The sequence below is a fragment of the Oratosquilla oratoria genome, chromosome 7 (assembly GCF_046742065.1).
Source record: "Oratosquilla oratoria isolate Oo_2021 chromosome 7, ASM4674206v1, whole genome shotgun sequence".
In the NCBI taxonomy this organism is placed as follows: Eukaryota; Metazoa; Arthropoda; class Malacostraca; order Stomatopoda; family Squillidae; genus Oratosquilla; species Oratosquilla oratoria.
The window spans coordinates 50246533-50266046 of record NC_134783.1 but is presented as its reverse complement, the minus strand read 5'-3'; the positions used below and the strand labels follow the sequence as shown (position 1 = coordinate 50266046).

At 45.1% G+C, this 19514-nt stretch overlaps 1 protein-coding gene across 4 annotated transcripts in view; it reads left to right on the top strand.

Moving 5' to 3' along the window:
* Ino80 (chromatin-remodeling ATPase INO80) overlaps window positions 1-19514 on the top strand; it is a 278764-nt gene that overhangs the window by 229178 nt on the left and 30072 nt on the right. For all 4 annotated transcript variants that reach the window (XM_076188214.1, XM_076188215.1, XM_076188217.1 and 1 more), the window contains one exon: window positions 2081-2210. In XM_076188214.1, coding sequence (XP_076044329.1) covers window positions 2081-2210 — 130 coding nt within the window. The remainder of the gene's footprint in view (window positions 1-2080; window positions 2211-19514) is intronic.

Here is a 19514-nt window from a genome sequence, read left to right as displayed (position 1 = left end):
CGTAATTTAAGTAGTTTCTACTCGAACTCGCTAGATAAGGTCGAGGGGGTGTGGCGGTTCGAACCCTGCCACCGGCGAAGTTGGGGAAAGGGCATGGTTCATTAAATTCCACGATACAAAGTCCTCTGCGAGGGCCACCGTCCTAGCCTCCCGACAACGGCGCGGGGGGGGGGGGGGTTGTCGTTTAATAATGTGTCATCATCATCTTATTCGAATATGTGTTGTGTATTTGTGGTTCTGTTTCACAGGAATCTTGGGGTGTGTGCCTGTCTTTTCACCTCATTGCAGTGCACAAGAAAGTAGCTAAGCTCGTAGGGTCGTCTCTTATTCTTTAGTAACACCTAGTTTTAAATTCGTGCGTGTGTGCGCGGGTGCGTTCACAAAACTGCGACAAATAACTCAATTATTATGGGCGTGAGGGTCACAGGCTGAGCGAAAGTGACCCAGTTTATTGACGGGTGAGGTCACGACGTCATCATTAGGTCAGACCAGGTCAGGTCAGATTGGAGCACCAGGACGAAAATGGGAGGAAGGTGGACCTCGAGCCCAGGGGGGCGAGAGGGAGGATTAGGAGGGAAGGTGATGCTGAGGTTAACCTCGAAAGGGTGCTGGAAATCATTAAGGTCTAAGGATCACCTTCTTCAACACCTCAGTCCCCCTTGCCACCTATTCATTAGTTCCTCAACCCCAGCAGAAGGGACTTCTGGGGGTTTTAGACGCTTCTGGGGTCCCCCCCCGCCCCTCCCCCTTTTCTCCGACAGGTAATAGGATGGTATGTTCCTTGTTAGTGGTATATACCTCCTGGGTGGTATGGTGTTCTTTTTACTTCGTGGTGGCATGGTGGCTGGTCGTGGTGGGAGGCGTTCTGGTGGTTCGGTGATTGTTGTGTTTGGTTTACTTCAGACGTTTCGTGGGTTTTTGGGACTTCATAAGGTGTACCTCTTCCTTTTCGCTTCCTCCCTACTAGGTGGTATTTTACTTTATCATATATATATATTTTTTTTTCTGTCATTATTATATTTCTTTTTATTCTAATTCTTATCATTATTATTATTTAATCATTATATACATATATATATATATATATATATAATATGTATATATACACATATATATTTGTGTGTGTGTGTATATATATATATATATATATTTTTTCTTTTTTTTTCTGGGGGGGGGGGCTGTTCTCATTCATCTCGGTGACAATTCCGAAAGTTTTCTCACTGTCGCTTCTCTCTCTCTCTCTCTCTCTCTCTCTCTCTCTCTCTCTCTCTCTCTCAAGTTGCCGATGTCATTAGATTAGGCCTTAGTAGATCGAGGTACCTTTGTAGTCTCACCCTTTGTACAATCGCTACCCGATGTGAAATAGTACCATACATGTTTACTACGTGTACGTTAGTATACTTTCTCGTTTTCAGAACATCGACTTTAAATGCATTTATTTTCCCCTCCATCCTTGTTAAAAGGCCAAAAAGCCAGCATTTCGTTTGGGAACATATATATATATATATATATATATATCGTCTTCATGTGTTTATTTTTGTATGCGATGTTTGTTTTAGTTTGTTGCCACAACCATAGCGTATGTTCTGTGCATGTGTTTGGAAATGTAGTACTCTTAATTCGTATTGTTATTGTATTGTACCTGAGGCTTGTGCTTGACTGTGATATCGTATATGTATATATATATATATATATATATATATATATATGTGTGTGTGTGTGTGTGTGTGTGTGTGTGTGTGTGTGTGTTAAGTGGGAGTAGGAAACAGAAGTAATAGTCTGAGTTTATTCTTGACTAGTTTCGCAGGTACTTTTTTTTTCAAAAGAAAGGAAAAGCATATCTGCGAAACTAGTCAGGGATAAACTCAAAGTAAGACTTGTATTTCCTACTCTCACTTGCGTCAACTTGTCAAAATGTCACAATATATATATATATATATGTATATATATATACATATAACTGTGTGTATATGAATATACACATTCGTGCGTAACAGTTCCATAAGGAATGATAAATTTAATTCTTGATTAGATGTAAATTCTCAATGTATTTGCTCACCGTGTCATTTGTTTGTTGCAGTTGTCGATGAGCATGAGCGGCGTCCACGACGACACGAGCAACGACGGATCCCTCGTGGTGGACGTGGACAGCCCCTCCACACCCTCCACTCCCTCCTCCACATCCCTCACCTCCCTCCTCAATGCACCCGGTGAGTACAGTAGATCATCTTTTCTATTATTATTATTATTATTATTTGTTATTATTATTATTATTTATTATTATTATTTATTATTATTATTACATACATATCAAAGGATACTCCCCCTTACAAGGGAGGTAGCCAAAAAAACAAAGGCATAGAAACCACTCCCACCTATTCCATCCCCATATACTCCACTCCCATCCATCCCTTTATTATTATGTTATTATTATTACTATTATATTTATTATTATTACTGTTATTATTATTTATTATTATTATCATTGATATTATTATTAGGATGCTCGCTGGCGGAGGTCGAGGTGACGGTATTTCGAGCTCTGCCACGAGCGAGTTGGCCCAAGGGCATGGTTCATTAAATTCCACGCTACAAAGTCCTCTGTAAGGGGCACTGCCTAGCCTCCTGATTAGAGGAGTTCGTGACGTTAAATCGAATCTTTATTACACACACACACACACATACACACACACACATATATATATATATATATATATATATATGTGTGTGTGTGTGTGTGTGTTAAAGTCGACAGCATTAAGGAGGTTATTAATCTTCTTATGGGTATTTTCAAGCTTTCTAACAAGGACACGGCCATTTGGATGGTGGGCGTAAACCAGATTACCAAAGTAATTCATTTAATTCTCAACGTTTCGTCTGCAAGGAGACATCATCAGGAAAATCTGTAACATGTAAATTACCGACAAACAGAAACAAAGAACATGTCTACAAGAGAATCTGCTCCCTCAATATTCAAATATATATATAAATATATATATATAAATATATAAACATGTCTACAAGAGAATCTGCTCCCTCAATATTCAAATATATATATATATAATATATATATATATATATATATTATATATATATATATATATTCTCTCCTTTATACCATACAAGTAGGACAAAGGTGTCTGCTTTGGTTGCAATTAAGCGTCTCTTGACGTAAACCTTTATGTTTGCGACATAGCTGTATGTGTGTGTTTGTGTTTGCGTGTATGTGTGTGCAGAAGGGGGGTCGCTTAAGAAAGGAAGAAACACGCAAAATCAAAATGGACAAGTTCCTCTCCCACCCCCAGCACAAGGAACCCAGGTCGACTCGGAAGAGAGCTACTTAGGTCACTAGAAAGAGAGTTAGAAAGAGAGAGATAGAAAAACTATAATAATTGCATCGCTTCTTTGCATGCGAGTCGTGTATAACCTGAGATGTGACCTGTTTTCATCCCCCCGTTTCGGAATGTAAATGAATCGAGGTCAGAACAAGATGTGCAGTGTTCAGCCTAGTAAACGGGGCATAATATGTTACACATTATGGTCTAGTTGTGTGTGTGTTTTTGTAAATATTTATTGCTCTCAGTAATGCATTTTGATGCAATACTTACCAATTTTGCTTCACTCTGTGTGTGTGTAAGCATGTATGACTGAATATGTGCGGCAGTATATGTGTGTGTGTGTGTGTGTGTGTGTGTGTGTGTGAGAGAGAGATTCACCATGGTCTTGGGTCACGTGTTGGATCCGTGATCGACAACTATTACCCTCACGGATGAGAGCTCAGAGCTATTATATGGCCCAGTCCAGAGGTGGGGAACCTGCGGCCTTCCGGGCCATCAAGTGCGGCCTTCTGCGGCCTTTGATATTCATATTATTATTTTTTTTTTTAAAAGACCTTGAATATTTTTTAAGTCTAAAATCATTATACACCTGAAACTTATAATATACACCACACACATAGACGAAAGCAAAGTTAACCATGTTCAGTGATGTCACTCCCTAAAAAGGGATAAAAGATTTAAGCTTTAAGTTTCCTTAAATATATTCTGAAGGTTTGCACTAGAATACCAAATGTGCACTCAACTATCCTCCTGGCTCTAGATAATCTATAATTAAAAATCCTCTTCTCTACCTTATGTTCAGTCTGTGAACCTGGGTAGGGCCTCATCAAATTTCTTTTCAGCGGGAAAGCCTCATCTCCCACTATAACGTATGGTGCAAGCACATCAGTGCCAGGAAGTGCAGCATCTTCTTGTACATTTCAAGTCATCCTCAATTTTGGATAGTATTTTCTCAAATGTTCCTTTGTTCATTCTGAAATAGCTGTGGAATTTACTCTCATCATCAATAAGACGAGGATACAGAGTATGAAATTCTCCTTCAGTCTTCCTATCTTGCAACATAGGATGAACCCACAATCTCTTTCTTTTTCTATTTTGTTTTCCTTCTTCTTCATCAAGTGCAATAGCGATTATTGCCAACTCGGCGTCAGAAAAGTCACACATCCTTCGTAACTGATGGTAAGACTTCTACTGGTGTCGAGGGAGGGGGGATGACGGGAACGAGAGCGGACCGATAGTTTGAATACCTCAGAACCGAGAGCGGAGCGCGACCGGACCGATAGTGTGAATCAACCCTGAATACCTCAGAACCGAGAGCGGAGCGAGAGTGGAGCGCGACCGGACCGATAGTGTGAATCAACCCTTAGTGGTCGAGAACGATACCACTACACCCTCGAGCCGTGTGTGTGTGCGCGCACGCGCGCGCGAGTTGGAGGCTTTATATGAACGTGCATGTACACATTTGCTAAATATCTTTGTTTACATGTGTGTCTGTGTGACGTGGCAGACAAGAGGCAGAAGCAGCGTGTCGCTTGCCCCTCTGACGTCACGTCACGTGACCTGACACGACACGGCGTGACGTAGCGTGACCTGACGTGGCGCGGCGGTGGGTCAGTGCGTGTCGTAAAGCGGGGACGGTTCTTTTGACGTTTTTCCCCTTCGTCCTCATCTTCATCCTCATCCTCCTCATCTTCCTCTTCTTCGTCCTCCTCTTCCTCCTCTTCCTCCTCATCTTCTCCTTCGTCCTCCTCTTCCTCCTCATCCTCGTTTCGTCCTCGCCCTCTCCTCCTTGTCTTCTTCCTCCCCCTCCTCTTCCTCCTCCCCTCCTCTTCCGCCACTTTCTCGTCTTCGTCCTACTCTTCCTACTTGTCCTCCTCCTCCCCATCATCCTCTTGTTCCTCCTCGTCCTCTTCTTCCTCCTCCTTGTCCTCTTCTTACTCCTTCCACCTCCTCGTCCTGCTCCTCTTCTTCGCCCTCCTCCTCCTCCTCCTCGTCCTTCCCCGTCCTCCTTGTTCCACCCCTACTTCCTTTCTTCTTTCTCCTCCTCTTCCTTTTCTTCCTCCACCTCTTATTTCTCTTCTCCCTTCCTCCTCCTCTTCTTCGTCCTCCTCCTCCATCTCCACCTCCTCTTCCTCTTCTCTTTCTCCTCTTCCTCCACCCCCATTTCTCTTCTCCCCTTCCGCCTCCTCTTCTTCGTTCTTCCTCTTCTCTTTCTCCTCTTCCTCCTCCACCTCCTATTTCTCTTCTCCCCTTCCGCCTCCTCTTCCTCGTTCTCCATCTCCTCTTCCTCTTCCTCTTCCTCCTCCACCTCCTATGTCTCTTCTCCTCCGCTTCCTCCTCCTCCTCATCCTCATCCTCCTCCTCCTCCTCCTCCTTCCATCTCCACCTCCTCTTCCTCTTCTCTTCCTCCTCCTCCTCCTCTCTCCTCTTCCTCTTCCTCCTCCACCTATTTCTCTTCTCCTTCGTTTCCTCCTCCTTCCATCTCCACCTCTTTCTCTTCTCTTCCTTCTCTTTGTTTTCTCCTCCTCTTCCTCCTCTTCGTCTGTCCTCCTCTTCGTCTGTCCTCTTCTTTCATCTAGTACTTCACCATGTTCCTCGCGTCCTTCTCCATCTCGTCCTTCTTATGAAGTTCGTCCTTGTCATTGGCCTTCTCATCCTTACCGTCACCCTCGCCACCCCTTCTCCCCCCACGCCCAATTTCTCCCCCTCGCCCCTTTCTCCCCCCCTTGCCCTTCCATTTCCCCGTCACCCCTCCATCTCCCCCCTCGCCCCTCCATCTCCCTCGTCGCCCCTCAATATCCCCCCTCACCCCTCCATCTCCCCCCTCACCCCACAATATCCCACCTCACCCCTCCATCTCCCCCCTCGCCTCTCCATCTCCCCCTCGCCCCTCAATATTCCCCCTCACCCCTCCATCTCCCCCCTAACCCCTCCATCTCCCCCCTCACCCCACAATATCCCCCCTTGCCCCTCCATCTCCCCCCTCACCCCTCCATCTCCCCCCTCGCCCCTCCATCTCCCCCTCGTCCCTCCATCTCCCCCCTCGCCGCTCAATCTCCCCCCTTGCCCCTCAATCTCCCCCCTTTCCCCTCCTTTCTCCCCCCTCGCCCTCGCCCTCCCTGGCCCGGGCATTGGTGTCCGGGGCCTCCCCCGGTCGGCTCCTGGCCCGGGTCAGCCAAGGCGTCATTGTCGCCGTCGCTGTCACGCTGCCTCTGTCGCCAATGGCTCTCTGGCACGAGACCTCCGAGACTTCTTCACGGGGTCCAACTACATTCTCTTGAGATTCTGGTCTCTCTCTCTCTCTCTCTCTCTCTCTCTCTCTCTCTCTCTCTCTCTTTCGCTCCCTCAGTCTGTTTCTCTCACTCGTTTTCTCACTATGTCTTTCTGTCTCTATCTCATTCATTCTCTCACTTTCTCTCTCTCTCTCTCTCTCTCCCTCTCTCTATTTCAGTTTTTGGAATTATTTTTTTTTATCCTTAAGATTCTGAGTTCGGTGTAACTGACACCATGCGATTTTATTCACCACAGACTAAACCTTTCAAAATAATCTCGACCTATCTTTTTAGTGTTGTGACATACTTTGTAGGCTTTATGAAACGTAACGTTGTGAGATTTTATTCGCTTGAGTGTGCTTACCAGAGCTAGGGTTTAAAAAAGAATCATATAAACGTTTACCCTGATAACCATCCACCCCCCAATCGGGGTTAAGGGGTTGATCAAGATAAATCGAGCTTAGTTAAGATGGACTTAACTCCATTAAATATGGACTTAACTACAATTGCTTCCATGATTAAGAGGTTCCCCTTCACCTACAGCTGAATAAAATCGCATGGCGTTAGACAAAACAAATACACATAACACTCGAGAGAGGGGAGGGGAGAGAGAGAGAGAGAGGGGAGGGGGAGAGAGAGAGAGAGAAAAAGGTCCAGGCTTTCAATACAACCACCAACGGACAACCAGAATAAAATATGTAATGCAGACACGAATCTCAGATGGAAATATATGTTCCCGAGAACCAAAATAAAAACATTGTTTTTCCGAAAGGGGGGGAGGGGAGGGGGAGATTCTCCCGTTGCGCGTGCGCGCGGGCGCGCGCGCAGATGAAATATGAGGGTTAATCACGCCTGCGCAGATCCAACGCGCACGACCACGCAGCTTGGCGTCCTTTGATGCCCGGCTAGATCGTGATGACCGGGGGAAGGGGGGGGCGCTTTTCCAGAAGGGGGGGGCACTCTTTACCCCCCTCCCCCCTACCTCTTCTCCCGTAATCAGAAGACCTGGGACAAGGTGGTATGGGTTAAGGATAGTGGTATGGTGGTGGTGGTGATTGTGGTTGTGGTGGTGGAGGAGAAGGAGATGTTGGGTTGGGGGGAGGTTGTTGGGGTTGGGGGGGGGAAGGTGCTCCAACACCTGATTGGGTCACGAGGTCCTCCTCACTCCTCCTCCTCCTCCCCCTCGCCTCCTCCTTCTCCTCCTCCTCCTCTCTTCCCCATCCACAAGCTGAATAAAATCGTCTTGCCTTAACCAGAATAAAGGAGTATGTACTTGAGTTTAATGGACTAGCCGCAGTCTAACACCGGCTTCCGTACCGTGTGTCACTTTGTATTCTTATTCAGCCGATTTTATTCCATCTGGCGCCAGACTATTTTATTCTGTCTGGCGCCAGACTACTTTATTCCCTTTGGCGCCAGGCGATTTTATTCCGTATAGCGCCAGACTATTTTATTCATCTCCGTGGCGCCCCCATCTTTTGGGGGGAAAACACCAAAGGATTTCAGTCAGCTCGGGGGGGAGGCGATTCCCCCTCCCCCCAGGCTTGAAGAGAAGTGGGGTTCCCACGTCTGAATGAAGACTCGTTCAGGGTGGGGGCGGGCGACCCTGAACTGAATAGAACCGTCCTGATATATATATATATAATATAATATATATATATATATATATATATATATATATATATATATATATATATGGAGGAGAAATCACATAGACATGGGATTCAAAATATGCGGAAAATTACACAGGAAAATATGATATGGACCATGTATATATGTGTGTATATATATATATATATATATATAATATATATATATATATATATAATATTCAAGAGAAATCACATAGATATGTGATTCAAAGTACAAAGTATGCTGAAAACTACAAAGGTAAATATTATATGGACCATGTATATATATATATATATATATATATATATATATATATATATATATATATACAATGTATATATATATGTATATATATATATATATGCATATATATATATATATATATATATATATATATATATATATATATATATATATAATAAACACATGCTCGTTTTTCACAGAGGAACCTTTGATGTGCGTCTCCGAAATGAAAGGGTTAGGTATGTGGGTCTTTGTGTTGTGTTGTGAATTGCGGGTTCCCGTCTTTCTTTGGTTGCCTTGACTACCCTCTCCCCCCTCCAACCCACCACCACCACTACCACCGCCGTCTCTTCTTCGTCTTCGTCTTCGTCCTCGTCCTCGTAGGTTCTTCCACCTCTTCCTCCTCCTCCTCCACTGCGTCTTTCTCCTCTTCATTTTCTTCTCCCGTGTTGACCACATCCACTCTTCTCCTTTCCATCCTCCTCCTCCTCCTCTTCTCCCTCCTCATCCTCTTCATCCTTCTTCCTCATCCTCCTCTCCCTCTTCATCCTCCTCTTCCTCCCTCTCCTTTCATTCCTTCTCTTCCTCCCCCTCCTCTCATTCCTTCTCCTCTTCCTCCCCTTCCTCTTCCTCCCCCTCCTCTTCCTCCCCTCCTCTCATTCCTTCTCCTCTTCCTCCCCTTCCTCGTCTTCTTCTTCCTCCTTCTCCTCCTCCTTTTCATCCTCTTCCTCTCCCTCTTCTTTCTCCCCCTCCTCTCCTTCCTTTCCCCCTTCCTCCCCCTTCCTCCTCCTCCTTTTCATCCTCCTCATTCTCATCGTCTTTCTCTTTCCTCTTCCTCCCCCCTTCTGATTCCTTCTCCTCTTCCTCCCCTTCCCTCTTCTTTCCTCTTCTTCTTCTTCCTCCTCCTTTTCATCCTCCTCATTCCCATCGTCCTTCTCCTTTCCTTCCTCCTCCAGAGAATGGTCTGATTGAGGTCTTCAAAGTTCTCAAGAATTGAAGACATGGACGTGAAAAAAAAAAAAAACTCTTTCTTCAACCGTGTTGTTAATGTATGAAATAGTCTACCATCCACCGTCATCAACTATTCCACTGTAGAGACATTAGGAAAAAAAAAGTCTTAACATTTACTTGGGTACAAATCCTCGAAAATGAATTATATTCCTCAGAGCGGGCTAGGGCGTCGTTACTTGCGGCGAAGGTCGAGGGGATGGCGGTTTGAACCCTGCCACCGGCGAAGTTGGACAAAGGTCATGGTTCATTAAATTCCACGCTACAAAGTCCTCTGTGAGGGGCACCGTCCTAGCCTTCCGATAGGTGGGAGTTTGTGAGGTAAATCCATGTCATATAGTAACAACGTTAGGGACCGAGACAGCCATGTATGGACCAAAGGGTCATTTTGGTCAGACCAGTAGGTCTGTTGATGTTCGTCCGTCCTTGTAACTCCATGTAACTCTTTTATATATTACTCCCCTTTTCTCTTAGGCAACGTCCTCCTCTTCCTCCTCCCCCTCCTCTTCCTCCTCCCCCTCCTCTTCCTCCTCTTCTTCCTCTTCTTCCAGCTGCAACTCTTCCCACTTTCCTCACCTCTCCCCTTCCCCCTTCCTCTCCCGCCCTCCTCTCCCGCCCTCCTCTCCCTCACTCCCTTCCTTCCCATCCCACTTCCTCCCCCACCCCCTCCCCTTCCTCCCTCCTCCCTCCCTTCATTCCTTCACTATTTCCCCTCCCTTCCTCCCTTTTCCTCTCTACTTCCGCGCACTTCCTCCTCCTCCTCCTCCTCCTCTGCCATCTCCTTTTTCCTCTCTACTTCCACGCATCTCCTCCTCCTCCACCTCCTGCTCCCCCTGCATCTCTCTATCTTTTCCACCTCCTCCACCTCCTTCTTTTCCACCTCCGCCTCCTCTTGTACCTCTTCCTCCTTCACATCCTCCTCCTCTTCCACCTCTTACTCCTCCTCCACCCCCTGCTCCTTTTCCACCTCCTCTTCCACCTCCTCTTCCTCCTCCACAACCTCCTCTTCCACCTACTCCACCTCCACCTCATTCCTCCTCCATCTCATTCTCCTCTTCCACTTCCTACTCTTCCACCTCCTGCTCCTCCACCTCCTCTTCCTCCACCTCTTCCTCCTCCTCCTCCTCCTCCTCCGTTTTCTTCGAGTCGATTCGCGTGTCGACGACTCGACCGAGCTTTTGTTGTCGCACAATGGGAGTCTGCCCGCTCGGCGGCCTTTGCCGGTCGAAATTAGAAAGGAAATCTTCGATCGACGCTATTCTCCCCCCCTCCTCCTCATCCTCATCCTCTTCCTTCTTGACCTCCACGTCCATCCCGTGCCTCTTCCTCCTCCTCCTCCTCCTCCTCCTCCTACACCTCTTCCTCTTTTTCTTCCTACTCCTCCGCCTCCCCTACTCCACCTCTTCCTCTTCTTCTTCCTCCTGTTCCTCCTCCTTCCCCTCCTTCCTCTTCTTCTCCTCTCTTCATCTTCTCCTCTTCCTCTTTTTCTTCCTCCTCCCCTTTTACCTCCTCCTTATAGCTCCTCCTCTTTTTCCTCCTCTTCCCCTTTTACCTCCTCCTCCTCCTCCTTTTACCTCCTCCCATTTTTCCTCCTCCCATTTTTCCTCCTCCTCCCCTGTTACCTCCTCCTCCTCCTTTTACTTCCTCCCATTTTTCCTTCTCCTCCCCTTTTACCTTCTCCTTTTCCTCCTCCTCCTCCTCCTCCCGCCCCCCAAATTCGTTCTTGTCCAGATAGAGACAAAACACACACAGCGAAGACCTCTGACGAATCGGATGCGATGTATTCATTTACCTCATTGTAGTGTACAAGAAGGGAGCAACGCTCGTGGTGCACCGTCTTCTTTCACTTTCCGGGTTACCATTGCTTAGCTAAATTCATGTATGGTATAAATTTAATCTATATCCTTGAATTCTAGTTATCGTAAATTTGAGATCACGTGTTGTTCTTGTTTGGGCCTCAAAGCTATTCCAAGTATTTATGCTCCTGTGTCGAAGAGTCCTCTTCACGTCCGTTAGATATTTAGTCTTAATTTATCTTCTTGTATGTATGTGTGCACTTATGCATGTATGTGTGTACGTATGTATGTATGTGTGTACGTATGTATGAATGTGTGTGCGTATGTATTTGTATGTACGTATGTACATATATATATATATATATATATATATATATATGTACGTATGTATATATGTATGTGTATGTATGTATGGATGTACGTATGTATATATGTATGTACGTATATGTGTATGTATATATATATGTATGTACTTATGGATGTATGTACGTATGGATGTATGTATGGGGGAGTTGAGCAATAAAGGTAATGAATCCTAGCAGCAACGCATTCATCCCTCTCGTGCCAACGGGTTGAGCCGTCTGTCTCAATTACAGAGTTCGACAATTACGAAATATCGCTCTTGTGAGTGTGTATTGGTGTGTGTGTGTGTGTGTATGGGGGGGAGAGTGTGCGCGGATTGATTGTCCGCAGGAGCTTCTACGCTTAGCAACCTTCCACCCAAATCCTCTTTTTTTTCCAACTTCGGTGCTCTCTATCTCTCTTCTTTGTTCGGGGTAGCAATTTTGGACCCTTGTTTCCTCTTTTTTTTTTTTTTTTTTTTTTTTTCTCTCCTCCTCCTCCTCCATCTTCTTCTTCTTCTTCCTCTTCACTCCTCCTCCTTGTCCTCCTCCTTCTCCTTCCTCTTCCTCTCCTTCGTCTTCTACTACTACTTCGTCATTTTTGCTTTCTGGTGGGCAACCCGGAATGGCCAAAGTACCCTTGACAATACCAGACCCGAAATCGAGACCCTCTCAAGGCTTGAAACCTTCCAAGACATTGCAAGCTGTTACTCTTCCCCTTGAGCAAGGAATAATGTGTGTATTTGTGCGCGTGCGTGCGTGTGTGTGTATGTGCAAGATGGTAGCATTGTCCGCATATCGACCTATATACGAACTCTAACCATATATATATATATATATACATATATATATATATATATATATATATACATATATGTATATATATTATTCAACACAAATGAGAGAGAATTAGGTGCGAAAGGGTAAACGAAGATGGGGATAAATTTATTGCCCTAACGTTGGGACCACTCTGAAGAAGACCAAAGAGGTCGCAACGATGGGGCAATAGTTTTATTCACAACCTATCTTCCTTTATCCTTACCCACACAATTCTCTCCCATATATATATATATATATATATATATATATATATATATATATATATATATATATATATATATATATATATATATATATATATAATATAGTACTTCACGCGAATTCAAACGCAAGTACACCGTCTTTAGAGATAGAACGAAGGAAGAAGAGAAGGAAGGACTGAAGGAAGGAAAGCTACGTTTGAAGGATAAGTTATGGCTAGGAAATGATGGACCCCAACGATGGGCGGCGTTGAGGGAGAGTGGGCGGGGGGGAGTGGAAAGGGGTTCTGGTTGGCGGGGGCGTGCGTGATATAAATGCATGCAAGCCTCCCCCCCCCTCCTCTTTTTTTTAAGGGGGAAGCAGTAGTTAGAGTATTTGGTTCGGATCATAAAGTGTAGTACATAATGTCGGTACGAGACAAACCTTAAACGAGCATTCTTACCCTATTTTATTGATTAATTTATATATGTGTATATATATATATATATATATATATATATTTTTTTTTTTTTTTTTTTTTTTTTTTGAAAGTTCGAATTACGACATGAATTTTCTTGAAGAAAATTGCTCACTTTCGAGACTACAAACTCGCGTGGGATTCTCCTGTAATGCCCAACCATCTGGAGAAGCCAGGATTGATTGCTCCAGAACAGAGCGTCTCAGGAGAGAGAGAGAGAGGGGGGGGTGGGGTCTGCCCATACCCATTGCTGACGTCATACCGAACTTTGCGTCTCTCATTGGCCCCCGAGGTCTACTGTCCCGCCTCCACACTAGTGTAGAGCTCGCTGATTGGCTGGCTGGCGTGTGACGTCACGACCTGGGCGGGTGTGCGATCAGCAATAGGCAGACCTTCTCTCGAACTTGAAGCTGTACCGTTCCTTATGGTTAGGCCGGTGATCCTGCAGTGGTGAGGAATTTGTGACCCCAATTGTATAAGAGAGAGAGAAAGAGAGAGATAATTTCAATGACCGGCATTAAGGGACACTGGCCTCTGCCTGTCCCCGATGTCAGAGCACTTAGGGCAAAGGTGACGATCTCTGTTGTGGCGAAACACCTCCTGGTATGCGTTTTTATGTATGTATGGGTTTGTGTATGCATTATGTGTGAAAACGGAATCGCGTTGAATATGTGTTGGTAATGTCTATAAGAAAGACATCGTAATGATGATGGAGGCTGTGGTGATGGTGGTGGTGGTAGCAATGAAGGTGGTGATAGTGGTGATCTTGTTGTGGTGAACTGTGGTGAGAGAGGCGCTTTGTGGCAGTCAGGAGTAGGAAAGAGGGAGTCACGGATTGAGGGAAGCAAAAGAGTCCACTTCGCTGTCGGACGGGCAGAGGAAGAGAAGGAGGAGGAAGAGGAAGGAGCAGGAGGAGGAAGAGGACGAGCTGGAGGAGAAGGTGGAAGAGTAGGAGGATGTGGAGGAAGAGCAGGAGGAGGAGGAAGAGCAGGAGGATGTGGAGGAAGAGCAGGAGGAGGTGGAGGAAGAACGGGAGGAGGGGAGGAAGAGCAGGAGGATATGAAGGAAAAGTAGGAGGAGGTGGAGGAAGAGCAGGAGGATGCGGAGGAACAGTAGGAGGAGGAGGTGGAAGAGCAGGAGGAGGTGGAGGAAGAGGTGGAGAGTAAGGATAAAGATGAAGATAATATGTATCACACACATACACAGGTAAAGAGGCGGGTCCCCATGAGCACAGTTGCAACCACGTGTGCTACAACAAGGTAAATAACAAGATGAACTAGGTAATTACAAGTAAACCCCTTCCGGTTCGGATGGCAGGATTCGTTTGGTCTTCCGATGTCGCCAGGATGTTTTAGTCGCCTTCATGGCAACCCGTCGGTTGTGAAGGCCCCTTCTTCTTTCTTCTTCTTTCTTCTTTTTCTTCTTCTTCTTCTTCTTCTTTTTTTTGGGGGGGGAAGGGGACTCCGAGGCAATTTTAGTCATCTGCGTGGCTTCCTTTCGGTAGGGAAGGGTTTGCAGTTTATTTATTTATTATTATTTTTTTTTTTTCCTTAGCTCCCATCAGAGTATTCTTCTTCTTCTTCCTCTGCGTGTTTTTTTTCTTTTCCGTGGCTCCCCTTCGGTAGCGAGTGGGTTCCATGTGTGTTTGTGGTCCTGCTCCTCCTCCAAGGTGGCATTGGTGCTGGCCAAGGAAATGATCAATATTATTGCGCAATATTCCGTTGGTGGTAGTGTAGTTGGAAGTGATAGAGGTGATGATTTGGTAGTAATGATACTCATGGCGGTGATGTTGGTGATGATGGTTGTGGTTGTGGTGGATGAATAGTTTAGGAAGGGGTTGGGGGGAGGGGGGCTTAGTCTCATGCATACGTAAGGGTTGTGGGGCCACACAAAGCTTGCGTGCGGCCCCCGGGACGCGGCCGGTGCGGCCCATCACGTGATTGGCCTCCCCCTCCCCCTCTGCTGCGTCTTCCTCCCCGTGATGGGGGGAGGGGGAGGGGGGAGAAGGTGTCAGAGGTGGGTGGGGGGAAAGGGGGAGGGGGGAGGTCTGCACGCGGCAATGCACCACCAGTACTGTACTATGGTTTCAGTATACATACATACATGTATACATACATACGAGTACATACACATACATACATACACACACGCACATACATGCACGCAAAGATGTACACCAATGTAAGTACAGAGGCAGTCCCCATGATCGTAGCTCTAACATTACTGTTAGTTAAACACACACATGTACACACACACATACACATACATACACACACGCACATGTATGCAAAGATGTACACCAATGTAAGTACAGAGGCAGTCCCCATGATCGTAGCTCTAACATTACTATTAGTTAAACACACACATGTGCACACACACGTACACATACATACACACACGCACATACATGTATGCAAAGATGTACACCAATGTAAGTACAGAGGCAGTCCCCATTATCGTGGCTCTAACATTACTATTAGTTAAACACACACATGTGCACACACACACATGCACACACACACACACACACACACACACACACACACACACATATACACACACACTTTTTAGTCGGCAGATTCCCCTCCTTTGCCCGTCTTGTTGTGCAATTAGGGACAGTCGACGTTCTTTTGTTGCTTGCTTGCGTTGCTTGCAAGCGCAGTTGCTATCGCCTTGACCTTCCTCGCAGTCGGGACAGAGTAATGCGCATTGTGACACGAATCCCTCTCGTCCCCTAATGTGTTTGTACACATGTGAACCATAGTCGGAAGGCCTCGAAAGTGATCATTTCACAGTTCACAACATATCTGGTTGATACAATATCGTGGAGCTGAAGACTCGTCCCCTTTATATATATATATTAATTATTTTTAGGTTTTATTGACCTCCGTATTTCTTTAAATCTCCCCTTTTCCATCTCCGTAACTTGCTCTCTTCTCTTACGTGCCCTACACAGTCAATATTATTGCGCAATATCCCGTATTGTACAGCATTATTGACCGTGTAAGGATGGTACTGAGGAATGACACAATATATTGAAGACATCGTATGTACAAGACAAACATGTATGCTTCTTCAGTACCATCCTTACACCGTCAATGATATTGCACAATACGGAATATTGTGCAATAATATTGATCGTGGTCATATAATTATTTGGCTTTTGCGTCAAGAATCGAACTCGAGACTTAGAACACAAGCATGAAGGAGACTGTAAGAGACCATAGGGCCTACACTAGGCAGCTCCATATACATTACCACCGGCACTGCCTAGTAAACCTTATGGTCTCTTGCATTCTCCTTCATTCTTGTGTACCAAGTGTCCTGAGTTCGATTCTTGACGCAAAATTCAGTTAATTATTATTACTAATTTTGTCTACTCGTGACTTTGTTTATTTTTTCTATTCGTTTTATTTATTATATTTTATTTATTATTTGCTTATTGATTTTTATTTGCTTATTTTTTATATTTTATATATTTGTTTATTTTTTTCATTATTTGCTTATTTATTTTTATTTATTTTTGTATTTTATATATTTGTTTACTTTCTATTTATTTTTATTTATTTATTTTTTATTTATTTATTTTTGCAACGATGTCTCGTGAGGCTTTATCTGTTGGTTCTGATGACGATGACATCTTGTATGATTTATGTATATCAGATTGGGTCAGGCCACACGCAGCGCCACCTTAAGGGCTTATCAAACTGGGCTATTGTTCCTCCGACATCCTACCTCCAACCTCCATTTTAATAACTAGAATATGGCTTCGCTTACAGAAATCTAGACTTTTCTAAGAACATATCAACATTATGTCTAACATTCGTTTAGGTTCACAATCTCGTTGTTCATCATTCAGCTTTGCTATGTATAATGGAAAGATAATTTGAAATTTGAAAATTCAAATGTTGTAACCGAACTCTCAACGGTCGGCGCTGGTGAAGGACGTGGATGCCCAGTGTGATAACCCCCTTCACGTGGAACGAGGGTGAACATTTGATGCAGAGCTGGGCGCGTTCCTCGATGCGTTCCTATGTGCGTTCCTTGGTGTCCTAACACGTATATAGTCAGGACACCGAGGAACGAGCCCAGCTCTGATTTGACGGATTGGGCTGCTACGTGGAGTAGTCACACGTATAGATTCGAATTTATCTGGAGATCCGCCGCCCCACAGTGGCTGGCAACGGTCCTCCCATAGGTGTCTAGGGAGAAACTTTGGACTGTTGTCTGTGTTGTGTGAGTGTAGGATTGTTTCTGTATCGCCGGAAGGAAGGGAGCCGTCGCCGGTTGTCAGCTGTCTATATGTGAAAAGGTAAAGGAAATGCAGTTGAAATTGACAGCTCAACCTCGGTCCGAAGACCGAGTGCCAGCCTATTGGGGTTGCACCTCTAGACGGAGGTGAGGGAGATAGGGTTGATGGGTTTCGGAAATGGGCTGCAGGGAGGAGATGATTCTCTCTGACGCCCATCATGCAGGACCTCCACTGGCCCCGTCATTGGCCCTGGCTTGTGCTGCGAATTGCTTCCAGGAAGAAGAGTCTTCGGCGGTTTTCTTTTCTGTCGAAGTTTTTGGTGTTCTTGTTGAGCAGGTGGGGTTTCGTCTTCGTATGACGTCATGGTTTGCGAAGGCTATGGCATAGGTTTTGAAGGCTCTATCATGTGACGTGTTGGGTTTTGAAGGCTCTATCATATGACGTAATGAATTTTGAAGGCTATCGTTTGACGTATTTTTGAAGGCTCTATCATGTGGCGTATTGGGTTTTGAGGGCTCCATAATGTGACGTATTGGGTTTTGAAAGCTCTACCATGTGACGTAATCAGTTTTGAAGGCTCATGTGACGTCTTGGGTTTTTAAGGCTCTATCATGTGTATTGGGTTTTGAGGGCTCCATAATGTGACGTATTAGGTTTTGAAGTCCCATGTGACGTAATCAGTTTTGAAGTCTCATGTGACGTTTTGGGTTTTTAAGGCTCAATCCTGTGTGAAATCCAGATTTCCTTTGTGGGAATTTTGTGGGAAAAGTCTCACTCGTTTATGGGAACTGGCATAGATCACAGTGGCGACCCTGCTTCCCACAATCCCCACGGGTCCTTCTAATTAATTTTTGTTATGTGTGCCACAACTGTGTACTTGGTTGAAGGTGTAACAAGGGAAACGGCCTACTAGTAAAGGCTCTGTCCTCACGTTTGGCGTTTCTTCGGGTAGACAAGAATGAGCACCCACACTCCTCACTACTGCAGTAGTCCCTGGCGCTGGGATCCGAGTTCGGAAAGACTGCGGGAGGTCGGGGAGGGAGTTCGAGCCCTTAGCGTGACGTCACGTTCGCCAGTGTCAGAGGAATGATGTATGTTGGTCTTTAGAGCCAGCCGAGTGCCACAGTGCCCGGGCCCCCCGGAGATAAATAAAATCGTCTGACGGCAGATAGAACAAGAGAAGGAATGCCACTTAGCACCGAAGGGGTGACTCATGATTCCGGTGCCAAGGACCTGGCGCCACAGGGTTAGAATAAAATCGTCTGGAGCCATTTGAGGCGGCAAAGGAGAGTACCACCCGGTATGGAAGGGGTTGGGACTGGCCGTGTTTGTTTGGGTTTGTTTAAATGTGGTTGGAAATATGTGTGTTCGTTTGTGTGCCTGAGCACGACGTTTTCTTTCGCATTTAGACGGGGTGCGGATGTAATCAGTCATTTTATGTAATGTTTGTCCACGTATGCATGCATGCACGCGCACACACACGCTCATGTATACACGCGCGCGGGCACACACACACACACACACATATACACGAACACATACATGTGTAGTATACATACACGCATATGCACACTTACATGCGTACACACATACACCCGCGCGCGCACACATATAATTGGGGCATTACCCGTAGATTAGGTCATACAAGGTACTAAGCTGGGAGGGTGATAGCTATTGATCACAAGTCCAGCACGTGTTCTAAGATAATGATTAATCCCATGCATAAACATTTAAATGTGTGTGTGTGTGTGTTTGTTTACCTAGCATGTAGAATACAGGAAAGGAGCAACGCCCGTGAGCGCGCGCGCGCGCGCATGTGTTGTGTAAGTGTGCGCGCGTGTATACATGTTTGTGTAATTATCTGGTAATTGCCGCGATGCGATAACAGGATTGGATCAATCTCGTAATACGCCGTCACCTTTCTTTTTAGGATTCAGTTGAGGCGCCCTTGAACTCTTCAGCGATCTACGAGGATATTATATAATATATATATATATATATATATATATATATATATATATATATATATATACTGTATATATATATATAATTTTCCTCTTTTTTATTGGTTGTATTATATATATATATATATATATATATATATATATATATATATATATATAAAATTTTCCTC